At 36.2% G+C, this 13511-nt stretch overlaps 1 protein-coding gene across 6 annotated transcripts in view; it reads left to right on the top strand.

The window, feature by feature from the left end:
- The window catches only part of LOC124365038 (LIM domain transcription factor LMO4.1), a 388133-nt gene that overhangs the window by 327485 nt on the left and 47137 nt on the right, over window positions 1-13511 (top strand). For all 6 annotated transcript variants that reach the window (XM_046820930.1, XM_046820931.1, XM_046820934.1 and 3 more), the window contains one exon: window positions 13073-13401. In XM_046820930.1, the coding sequence (XP_046676886.1) occupies window positions 13073-13394 (322 nt within the window). In that variant the 3' untranslated portion in view covers window positions 13395-13401. The remainder of the gene's footprint in view (window positions 1-13072; window positions 13402-13511) is intronic.

Raw genomic sequence — 13511 nt, 5'->3', positions numbered from 1 at the left:
GCGAGTTCCGCTCTCTGCGGTCACATCTTAATTAGCACTATAATGTACCCTGGATTACAGACTGTCACAAAGTTTAATGCAAATGCGTGAAAGTCCAGCTCCGGTAAGTCACTATAGCTATTAGCATGGGCGGACGGGCGTAGCCGCGGGCGGAGAAAAGGTGTTAAAGCCCAATCGCCGGAGGACAGAGGCGAACCAAAGTTAAGTCCGCGCTCCGCGCCACTCCTTCCGCGCCACTCCCCCCCCCCCCCCCCCCTCAGGGGACCGTAGGTCGGACTAATGTTATTGTCTAATGGAAATGGAATTAGTAGCCAGAGTGCCGTGGGGTATGTGTCGAGCTCGTTTTAAATGTAACAAGTTTCCCCTTTTTTTTCACGTTTGAGACCAACGCGGTAGTGCGTGTTCTCTGCAGTCCATACAGTTTTATGTTTGTAATCTTTTTTCTGTAATTCATATTATAATGCTAAAGCCCTATTCATGTGTCTGTTATGGTAAGGTCCCAAGACCGACGGCTCTAAATCCTAATGCAAATTATACCAACTAATTGGTATGTTTAAAAAATAAATTATTACGTTAATAATATTTTGCCTGGATCGTGGATTTTTAGCTTGAGACACCAACCGACAGGCACTTAATTAGAATTTTCAGCGACTGCTAACCGATATAGCAACGACCCTCCTTCTGGCCTACTTTCCGTCACAATTAAACTAGTTGTATCCTGGACCGATTCAATGGTAAACGTCCAATGGTCGGTTTTTTACAGCGTATAATAAAGGCTTGAAAAAAATATCATCTAAAAGAAAAAACTCGTTTCCATCATGTTTTTTAACCCGTTTTGATATCCATTCCCATTTCGAACATCCACCAAACCTAGAGTGACTGCGATCGATTTTCTTATGGAAAAATCGCTCTATCGAGTTTCTAGAAAAACCGGTAAGTTAGTAACTTACACAGTTGCAAAATAATTTCCCAGCTCTTATAGGTTAATAAATGCTTCTAAAGTTTTAATGGGTTACTACACAATATAAGATATTGAAGACAAGTTTTGTACAATTATTTATTTAATATGCAACATTCTTAAGCTCATCAACTTCTGTTAAATCCACAAACATTTAAAACTGTTGATTATCCTTAGAATGCGGCCAAGCAGCGGAAATTTAATATAGAGTCAAATAAGTTGTAAAGGGTGTCAGAAACAACTAAAGAAAGCCTGATCGGAGCTCGTGTCGAGAGAGCCTGATGTTGGCGGGGGTTGGGTGGGGGAGGGGGGACGCAATCTACTTATTATAGGATAGATGGGGAAAAAATTTAATAAAATTTAAAAATAAAAAACAAAAACATCAAGCCACAGAGTACTTCTATATATGGCCGCAACAACCCACCTCCGCACGCCCCACCCATTAAACGCCCAATGTTCCCAGACCAGTTTCACTCAGTGTTCCCCCCCGCCCGTGCCCCCCACAACGCCCCCCCCCACCTCCAAATCAGCCCCAAACCCACCTAATTAACCCCTAACACCCTATATTCACTGGCTGATCCGGACTCTCTATTTCTTCCGAATACAACTCAAATACCATCTCCTTGTTCAGCGCCCCATAATTGTTTAGCTAAATAGAAAACTAAAAGCAAAATTAGTAGCATTAAATTAATACACAATCAGAAATTAAAGCTGAGGTTTATAAATATATACTGGTGACTGATTAACCTGTAGGGAAGGGGAAGAGCGGCTCATAGCGAGAGACACCGTGAAGCTTACATGGCACACTGGCGCGCGAACTCGCCGAGCCTTCCCTCATTTAATGGGCCCTGTTATTAATTGTGTGAATCTAGCCGGAATGTTTGCTTCCCAATCATCTACCTTTAGTCCTCCGAATTTCGTCGTTTCTTTCCTATCAGGTGGCTTAATTAAACTTTAAAGGGTATTCGGGTTCTTTTTTCACGCTTTTATTGGGTCAGTCATATATGCCAAGGTGTTTGTTCTTTCAATAATTGTTTGCGAGTATTTATCTCTTTTGAGGCCGCAAACAAGTAAAGAAATTTTCTGGTCTACGGTAAGACGCAAGACCATGGGCTAAATATCTTGTGTGACGATATAATATTTGAGTTTTGGTATGCTGGAGTATATTCCTTAGCTATCACGTGGTTTTTTATACCTTAAGTGCAATGTTTGCCCGAAATTTTATTGAATTTAAACATGACACTTACGATAGTTTAATAAATAATGAGCGTTTCGTAATTAGGTAATTTCATTTAAGTATTTAAATTGAAAAATTACGCTAGAAAGTACAATTTTTAGTAAATTTTTCGTAACACTGTAAGCAGTGGCAACGTGAAATTCTCATAGAAAGGGAGGCAACAGAAACCACATTGGCCTTATTTGTATCTTTAGCTTTGGATGTTTCATTAATATTGATTTTATTGTAGCTAAACGTGTGCGAAATTATTAATATACAACCCACTGTAATGTCTTCGTACTATAAAACAGATCAACCGGTAAAATTGGAAATAAGATGTTTGTCATTTAAAACATTTTTAAATTTTAAAATAGGTATTCTTCCTTCGTTGACTAATTTCTTAGATAAAGGATTTAATACTAGAATAACTACACAAGGATGTTTCCTTAACCTGGTTGTTTTTGGCAATTGTTCGATAAACATATAAGTCCATAAAATATAGGGTGTTATCTCATCTTTATTCAGACATTCCCATGGTCTTCGTTCTTAACAATTTATTTTTAGATTATATTGGAGTCAAAATCAAAACAAGTGCCACCTAATTAAATTTGTTTCAATCATACTGCTCACTAGAATATGGTATAGGTATCCGGTATATTTGAGGGCGATACGAAATGTGTCCCCAAACACGTTTGTGTCTCCGACAGGCGCAGCGCGTGTGTCTGTGTCCAACACGAGCTAACTATGTAGTTTCCGTCTCGTGTTACTGGCACGACAGGCACGGGTGTCTCAGCCGTAGAAGAAAACCGCGGTAAAATAAAACTGTCGCCCCATACAATCCTCACTCATACAGAGATATTTTTGTAGATGTGAGTTTTTTGTAAGTCTCCCCCCCCCCCCCACCCCCCCCCCCACTGCTCGGAGGTCTTTACGGTTATTAATTACTGTTTTGACATATTTTTCTGGAACAAATGAGAGCCAAAATGTACTGAGAACTTAAATAGTGTTTTACTTACTACGTAGTCAAGTCCATACTGTTTTCTGTCGAGATTTGTACATAGATTAAGCGTCCTCGATAATAATTCATCATCTCCTTACATTTACAAATTCCTCAAATTGAACGAATTGTCAGAACTGTGTGTTTGGTAAGACAGAGGTACGTTTTTAATACAATACAAGTTATTCGTGCTTATACGTTACATTATATATAGTTTTATTCTGTCGCTTAGATTAATTGTAGGTTTACGTTTTTAGAATTTTACCGACAGACTGATTAGTCGAAGAAGCGCGATAGAATGTAACAAAGTAGTTTTTGCTCACAGTGGGATATACAGAGTTTTAACGTTGGAGGAGTAGACAGCTCGTTCCTTGGGCCGATTGGACTCCTGTTTGCCAAGTTTCAAAACTGGCCAGGATACCATCTTTCAAGAGTTATCTGACGGACATGTATACGATGTACATATGGAACTTATCCCTAACATCTGAACCTCAACCACAATAGCCTAATTCTTGGTGCCAATCGGAACTCCCTGTACCGAAGTTTCAAAATTGATACTGACTGTGTCAGACTTTCTTTCAAGAGTTATCTGACCGGGATCATGTATACGGATGTACATATGGATTGATCCTACACATCTGACCTCAACAACAATAGCCTTAAGTTTCTTGGGCCAATCCGGAACTCCTGTACCTGAGTTTTCAAAAATTGTCAGGACTTATCTTTCGAGAGTTATCTGAACGGACATGTAGACGGGTGTACATTTGGATTATCCTAACATCTGACCTCAACGGACATTTAGGACGGGGAAAAAAAATTTTTTATACATATGGATAGCCTGACATTTGAACCTTCAACAACATATAGGCCTTAATTCTTGGGCCATATCCGTGAAACTCCTGTACCAATGATTTCAAAACTGTAAGGACTTTGTTTATAGCAAGGTTTTAATCGCTCCAAGACGGACTGGAACAACGACAACGTACTTTTCCGAATGGCTCCGTCGGTGTTCTTTATAATTAACATAACCAAGTTACATGCAAGATTCGTTAACGTCTTTTTTGAAGATATTCGGGAAGGTAAAAATAGCTATTGCTGTTCCAATTCTTGAAGTTTTTGACATATATTCAATCAAGGAATATACAAGTTAATCCACTCGATTTTTGTAGTACGTAAAGCAACATAAGAAATTGGTTGTTTTTGTAAATCTTTGGAAAAAACACGATAAAAGTTTTATGATTCTTGATATCGAGAGTAAAATAATTATTCAAACTTAAATTTTCTAATGTCAATATATATTCATAAAAGAATATTAAATAAAAAGCTAATGTTTGAGTAAAGTTTGTATGAATCATTACTAGTCGTAGGGAAGTTTAAAATTGCTTACGCCAGTTGTGTTCCAAGAAACTTACATTCAATATCGGAGAGTTCATTGTTAACACGATTTAAACATTCTGCGTAGTTTCAAGAGTTCATTGCAACACGATTTAAAATCTCGTAACACGATTTTAAACAATCTCGTACTTCAAGAGGTTCATTGTAAACACGATTTATACATCGGTAGTTCAAGAGTTCATGTTACACGATATATAACATCGTAGTTTCGAAGAGTTCATTGTAACACGATGTATAACATCTCGTTAGTTTCAAGAGTTACAGTTGGTAACACGATTTAAACATCTCGTATTGTTCAAGAGTTCATTGTAAAACACGATTTAAACATCTCGTAGTTCGAAGAGTTCATGTGTAACACGATTTAAAAAACATCTCGTAGTTCATAGAGTTTCCATTATGGTAAGGACACGGATTGTAAACAAGTCTGCGGTAACTTCCAAGGTAGTTCATTGTATCACGATTTAAAGCATGCTCGTAGTCTCAAGAGTTTCATTGTAAAACACGATTTAAACATGCTCGTATTTCAAGAGGGTACGTTGTCAGTAATATCAAAAGGGCGTACAAACAAATAAAACAAAGGGGAGGAAAACAAGCCGGTTATTATACAATTCAAAATTTAAATTTATAGAATCTCCTAAAGAAATGTTAATAATGAGATTGAAAAGATGAACAGAGCCGAAACTAGCGAGTGGTTGAATATTTTTATGTAAACAACAAATACCAACTGGAGTAGCAATATGCTTTAAAGACCTAACCGGTTTAGACTTGGATTATTACAGTATGGAAAATTTGTTTTGTTGTTTAAAAAAATATTAAAAGCTTAAATACAATTTATAAACTAGAATCAAACATGAACATGGGAAAAAAATTACAATCTGGACGTTTCTCCTGACACGTTTCCTGTAGAAACTATCTTGGTAATAAAATTGACATGATTTATAATAATGTCCGAGATGATATTCATAATGTTATTAAACATCGTATTTACTATCCGTTTTATTAGAATATTTATCGAATTCTCCTTTGGTCGATTGGTCTTCAACTATGGACACACCTCTTCTAACACACATGTGTCATCCTATCACACATACCTCAATACCTCCCCCCCACCACCCTCTTTGATCCCATCGCCCCTTTTTTATATATGCACAATTTCCAACAACCGGGCGACTTCTCTTGTTTCCGATATTAAAATTATATTGATTTGTTATTCAATCTTCGTTATTAAATTAACTAAATAAGTATGGAGTTGTTGTACTTTTAAATGGGAATGAAATGTAAATATGGGCTTTATTTGTCTGATAATTAAAAGTACCTCTATTATTTATCGGATATCCCGTAACTCTTAATGAGAGCGCCTTTTAAATGAAAACAATCGCGATCTTTTTTTGTTTACCGCTCGCGACCTACACTTAGTTTTTAATGCGCGCTAAGAGATATCTGGGCTTTGTATCTGTATTAAAAGCTTGTTGTTTTGTTTTTTTCCCTGATTAATGTTATTTATTTAGTGGGCGTTTGACGTCCGCTCGCCCGGAGTAAAGAGATCGAGGGCCGTTTAATAGACTCCGATTCCTGTTTTCATTTTTTTAATGATTACGCGATCAGTTATTTATCGCGTTCGTTAAACAGTGCCACCTCCTATCAGCGCATCGTTTTTTTCTTAGGTTTTTTTAATCTAATTACTTTTTGATCAGTTATAACGAAACCGTATATTTATAATGAAGTTATAAATCAAGGGCCTGCTTGATTAGGTCCTGGCATTCAGTTGTTTTTAAGTGCAGGTGTACGCCCACGTAATCGGGTTGTATTTTTGTAAATTTGCATTCGTGTATACGGATAATCATGAAACTGTTGGGTTTGATGTAAAGGTTTGAAACTTTTTAATTTTGCTAACGTAATCAGGGTATTTACTGTCCGCGCACCACGAGACGACCGTGTATTGTAAGGTCGGCATAGCTGTTTAAATTTGAAGGCGGGTAAGTCCCGCCGTTTTGTGAAAAAATATTCTGTAAGTCTGTAAAAATATGTATAGTACAAAGATGTTAGACCATTGTAGAAGATTTCTTGAAATAGTGTTATTGTTAATATGGTAAAATATAATATAGAAACTAAACTGACTAATAATATAGATATACTCTTTGATAAGGCCCATAACCTGAGGGCTTGGCTCTTCGTCCAAGACAGTAGATTTGGTTTGTGGGTTGGTTTCCATGGTCCCTTTGACATACATAGATTCTGAGAATCTTGTAATGGGCTTTAATTTTTGTGAAAGTATAAAAACATAGAAGTACTCAGAGCGGTTTTCAAAATGTTAGCTTTTAAAACGTATTTTATAGTCCAATTGTTATTAAAAAAGTAGTTATTATGAGTACTAAAAATTGTATATAAATTGAGTTTGATATAATTACTGTATAACATAGTCTGTCGAAAGACAAAGACCAAAATTAACCGAACAAGAAACAATGTTTGTGTATCGCCCGCATATAATTTATTCTGATTTTAAGAACCGTAACAAAATGTTGTTACATTCATAATTTTCCGATAGATTAGGTAACATAAATGTGTTGGCCTGAAAAACTTTCATTAGTTTTAGTAATTTATACTAGAAAAAACTATGTGCTCTGCCAATGTGTTATCAAGATTTTTTGATTGAAAGCTAAATTTAAAAACACATTTAAAGCTAGTTAAAAATAAAATTTGCGATATAATGTGAAAAGTATTTGATGAGACATACTAGGTAGATAATATACTTATAAGCTATATAAGGAAATGAATGGAATATTAATATGTGGTTGTATTTTCTACGTGGGTCAACTGCATGGTTTCGTTTACGGCCCCAAAGAGAATACTCTCAAGTATTAATGGTGAGACTGTTGCAACCATTTTCTGGTGATTTAATTAGGCCGAACTATGATTAGCTATGTGGCGTGTAACACTTCCTATTTTTAATACACAATAGGTTATAACAAAGACGTTTTAGCTCCTCGCTTATTAGAAACGCAAGTTGAATAAAAATATATTTACCCGTGAGATAATCCCTGCCGATTTAATCGATCGTTATAACAAAGCTAGCAGTAACACTATCTACTCGAAGGTGCACATGTTCGGACTTTCATAATCGAATTCTAATTGAATCTGATACACCTCAGAAGCATATTGTATTCAGTGTGTAATTGGGGAAATCTTGTAGCGAAGCAATTTTCAACGATATTTCATATTAAAATTGTTATCTGCTGGGCTTGTGTAACGTAGTGGACGGACTAATGGTTCTGACGTGTTGTTATTAGTGACAGGTCCCAGAATTCAAAATATTATTACTTCATTACGTCGTCTTTTCATACAGTCTATCATTTCCACCCTAGCACAAAGGGCTGTGCGACATCAATACAAGTACAACAGAAGGATCGATACCGTGCGGTACCACTTAAGTACTGGTGACGAAACACTCTGACGGAGAAAGTGTTTTCCGCCTAGAATCGTTCCGCAGACCACATTTGTAATTCAGCTTAGGAAAGCCGTCGATTTCATCTCACGATATCAATTAATATCGGGTAATATGCAATTACAGCGAGATATCGTCCCGGATAAGCTAGTTAAACACAGCGGAGTGGTGTATTGAGCTATTCAGCCGTAAAGTAGAACCGCACACGATAAGGTGGCGCGGCTCTGCGACGGAAACCGATAAGGAGTATAAAGTAAAAACACAATCACAGCGCTTTAAAGGTTGGGACACACATAACCGCACCGTGCCCGACACGTGAGTCGGCCGATTGTCGGTGCGGGCTCGGCTCGGTTACCGTGAGGCCACACATGTCCGTATGCAGTCCGAGCGCAACAATCTCACTGTTTGTACTAGAGCATGTTTCTTTTGAATTCGAAGTGACAGATACTTAAAAAATATTCGGAAGATTAAGTATTGCTTGAGAAAATTGTTAATATCATTGTTGTTATTTTTATTAATCGCTTTGATGAATGAAACATTGTAATGCTACAGTAAAGCTTTGTACAATCAGCTAGTATGTAAAATTTTTAAATATCATTATCTTGGTTATATTTTTTATCCCTATAATTCTTGTTCATTGTGTTTCATTGCAACGAATTTCGGTCAAATACACTATAAACAGTATATTTAGTGTTTTTTTTGTATTAAACCCAAGAGCTATAGTGTGATGCCAGAGAGTTTGCCATGTTTGCAAGCCCTTTTATAATAATTTGTAAACCATAGTAAATATTTGTAAAATATATACTGGAGAACTTACAAAAAACGGATTTTAACAAAATGTTTTTCTTTTATAGGTCCGAGGACAAATAATTTATTGCCAGAATTAGTCAAAAATAGTAGAAACATAAATATATTTTCTAAAAAAATTACAGTATGGTTGATCGGTCAAAATGATATTGAGTATTTGTTTTAAGATAATACATTAGTGTATGGTTAGTCTTGTCTGCTAAGTTATAATAATATTTAAATAGACACGTTTAGAGCATTATAAAATAATTATTTATAATATAATATTTAATGTTACATGTGTAAAGCCTAATATTTGAATTGTAAATCATGCATAAATCCTTTTTGTTTAATACAGCACACTAGTTATACTAAATTTAAACTTTGAAACGTAAGGAGTACATTATTTACTACATAAGCTAAAATAACTCATTTTTATCATTTCATTCTTGCTCGATTCCGCTATTTTTTATTTTTTTACCCTTTTTGTATATATTATCCCCAACACAGGCACAGCCTCTTATGGGGTATTTAAATTTCCCTTATTTTGTAAATCTATTGGCCTAATTATTAGTTTTAAAAAAAAAGAAAGACAAATCTAAAAGAATGTAACCTACTTTTTATATTTTATTACTCTAAGTACATAAATTAGAAATAAAGTAAGTAGAAAACATTTTTGTGTTTGTTATTTACTGCTATTGTAAATACGTTATGTCATAGTATTTATTATTAAGCACTGGCAATAAAATTTATTTGTAATATTCAGTTTGTTATTATGGAAAATAAATGATTTATTATTATTTATTTATTTTTAACATGGGTTTTTCTTGCTTGAAAATCTTATTATAAATAAAATATTTTTATTTTTACTTCAATTTGAAGTGAAAAGAATACAAAAATAAAAATGTCATAGAAACATTATAAATATGACCCTTACAAAATACCGGAATAAAATTTGTCAAGTAACTTCAATACATCAAAGAAAAATAGATTTTTGCGCAAATAATTACATTCTTATTATTTTTTAATTAATGAAAAATGTTTATAGATTTTTTTATTATTCGAATTTAGTTTGTTTGAAATCACTGTACAACATGGTTTTCAAATTTGTTGTAATAAGAAAATATGACTAGAGTTTTACTCTAAGGTAAGAAAATGTAATACTTTTTATCAATAAATATGATTTTGTTACGCGAACACAGAATGTAGAGTTAGTAGGCTATACTAAATAATTCAATAAAATAGAACGTGTAGACTACTTAAATAGTTTTAAAAAGAAGAACGCAACAATAAACAACATATGATGCCCCTCGTAGACCGCACCGTGCCCGTCAAAATTCAAACTCCCACATATCGGTGACGGTGCGGGCACGGTGCGGCCACTACGGTCTGGTGTCGGTGCGGACATGTGTGGACTTGCAGGTTGAAAACTGCGCTGCAATTCTTTCACCGTATGACGGTCAACACACGGCCGACTGACGTGTCGGGCACGGTGCGGTTATGTGTGTCCCAACCTTAATTGGCCGTTATAACCTTGATCTAATAGAGTGAGAGACTATACGATCTGCGAACGTGGCCAGGTAATGAGCTATCTGGGTTAATTGACGCGGCCTGACTTACACTAGATCTGAGCAACCGAGGCCGCTTAGTGAGGTACGAACGGAAGTCTTACCTGGTGCCATTAATCTTCTCAAGATTGATTTCACAAAACGAATACGCTAGAAAGTCTTGTATCAGTTCAAGATTGTTCATTTTGATATATTAAATTATTTGAAACAGGTTTTGTTACAAATGGAATCAAGAATTACAAGATTGTGGTATGTGAATGAAATTAAGCATATTTATTTATTTATCAACGAACAAATTTTTTCAATAACGTACAATAAGGTTCAAGACAGCTAAGTTGGTATACAGTGCCTAAAAAACGTTGTAAATGCGATGTAACTGTTTTTAAAATAACCCAAGGAGACATTCACAATAGTAGGCGCAATGTACAGAGAAGGATTAAATAATAGTATTAACATTCAACAAAAATATAACAAAAACACACACGTATGAAAAAGAATGGCTAGAAACACAAGAGTCGATATTTAATGATAACAATAAATTGCGTATTTAAACCAACAATAAATAAAATTGTGTGTAATTATGTGATATATGAAAAAATAAACATCCAAAAATATCAACAGTTGTATATGATTATAAAAAAAATCTAACTTGTAATAAACATTTAAATACAACGATAACAACAATAGGAATGGTCGAGTAACAAAACAACGACAACAATAAATATTGTGTGCTATAAATAGAACCAATACACACTTTTTAAGGAAAATAACTTTTTCAAACCCTCAAGGTTGGAACACGAAAATCAAAATCAAGCTGTGGACACGGAAGGATACCTAGTAAATTTTACTAAGCGTTAGCTTCATAATTGGTATAAACAGCCTTACGGATGAACAGTGAGGAGTAAGGTCATATGGTGTTTTAAAGTTTTATTTGGAGAGGAATTTTTCCTAAATATAAACATAGACGGGTGTTTTGATTTTGATGATTGCCATTTTAGAATCGAGTTAGTAAGCTTGAAGAACTTATTATTTTTATAACAACAAATTCCTTACATAAAAACTCAGTTTTTGGTAAATTTAATAACTTCCACCGTTCCCCAATCTTCAGAATTTGCCTTAACGAAACCGGTCGTGAATTATGCATGGATAATTCCTGGTGAAGTTTTAAGCGTGTTCCAGTATTGTGATTTCTCACCGTGGAGTTAATGAATATTGCGTGCTTTCTAACAAAATATATGGAATCATCACTGCAATTCAGTGCTGATATGTAGATGTAGCCCTAGAAGCAGGTCTTCCAATTCAACCAAGATTGTTGGTACTAAACTGCAAGACTATATATATATATATATATATATATATATATATATATATATATATATATATATATATATATATATATATATATATATATCATGGTTGTATCTGGTATATCCACCAAATCATTATTTTAGCGAAGCTGAAACTTAGTGAATTTCAATCATTAGAGAAGGATAATTGAGCTTTTTTAACTTAAAATACTTAGATTTCAAGTTTGATCTAAATAAGTACTCGACATCCGGGGAACGTGTAAATGCTTTTGAATTGTGGCGAATTTTAAGTTTTAATATTAAGGAATGCCGATTTACGTTTATTCTGCATTGCTGCTTGCCTTGTTATTGAGACCTTACTTAGCCTTGAGTTGCGCTCCACTATCGCCGCAGAGAGGTTATATAAACCAGACTGGGGAACAGTACGTAGGCGTGCGGCCAAAACTATTACCATTCGTGACGGGCGCTCGCCGTATAGTCATGTCAAGTTACAGTGCCAATATTGGTTTATTGAATTGATAAACTACTATTTTATATAATAGTGGAAGAACTAGTTTGAACATGCTGTGAATATTACAAATAGGTATATTTTAGATGTTAGTGATTTTGTAATACTGTAGTTGAATTACCAACTGTACTGTCTATTACGTGTTCGAAGCCATCCATGTTAAGTAGATTTGTTTCTTACTTTCTTTTTAGTACTTGGGCTAGTTAAATTTAATCGTGGTTTGTAGGTCACTGGGCGATTCGTATCTATTTATTGGGAAGTTCACTTGGGAAGTCTCTACCGGCATTCTCTGTTTCGGGCAATTCGACACTTAAGTGGCTGCTAGGAATTTGTCATCGAACCACTGTAAAAGAAGTAAAGATGTCTTATTTTACCAGCCGAAGTTAGGGCTAAGAAGCTCTCTCTAACACTTAACCTGGAGACCAACGGCTTAAAGGTGACTTCCGAACCACCACCAATGGCCGAGCAGGCGGGCTGCTTGCAAGGACAGGATCGCTCAGCGGTCACCCATCCAAGCAGCTGCCACGCTTGACGGTGCTTGATCCGGTTATCTTGCGATAACCGTTGTACCCGCTACACTACGCCACTGTACGGGTTAATACAAGATACACAGTGGCCAAATTGGAAGCAACTGAAAATCTTTCGGTTATCTTGATCTTGGGCGCTATTTAAATTTGACTATTGTTCTATGACCCACAAGTTATGTGTTGCTGCATACAAACTGAAGGATGGACTTACAAAATGAATCTGATCCTTTTGTCAGAAGATACAAGGCTGCAGATTGTTTCCAGTTGTAATGTTGTAATACCCGTTAGTGACAGTCCTCAGTATTACCTGGGTAATGTACACAGAATCCCCAGAGCATCTGTTAATGTTGTGTTTTCTGTTGTTACAGGCTGTTCGGCAACTCCGGAGCGTGCTCCGCGTGTGGTCACACCATCCCAGCCAGCGAGTTCGTGATGCGCGCGGGGGCCGCCGGGGGCGGCGGCGGGGGTGGAGGCTCGGGGCCGCCTCACCACGTGTTCCACCTCAAGTGTTTCGCCTGCAGCAAGTGCGGGGCCCAGCTGGTACAGGGAGACCGCTACTACCTGCTGGCGGGCAGCCTGGTGTGTGAGCAGGACTGGCACAAGCTACTCAAGGGCTCGGCAGTAGCGGCGGGTCCTGGCACCGGAGTACGCAAGGGCAAGGTGGGCCGGCCGCGGCGGAGTCGTGACTGAAACCCAGGTGAGCCACTCCGACCCTTAAACATCACTTAACTTTCATCCAGAGTTTTGGTCAAAATGGCTCTTATTTCGGGACTTCTAAGAAAACTCAAATGAAATGGCAACGGACTA

Source organism: Homalodisca vitripennis, chromosome 6 (assembly GCF_021130785.1).
Source record: "Homalodisca vitripennis isolate AUS2020 chromosome 6, UT_GWSS_2.1, whole genome shotgun sequence".
NCBI classification, from domain to species: domain Eukaryota; kingdom Metazoa; phylum Arthropoda; class Insecta; order Hemiptera; family Cicadellidae; genus Homalodisca; species Homalodisca vitripennis.
The sequence above is the reverse complement of the archived record's forward strand: the minus strand, read 5'-3'. Positions and strand labels throughout refer to the sequence as shown.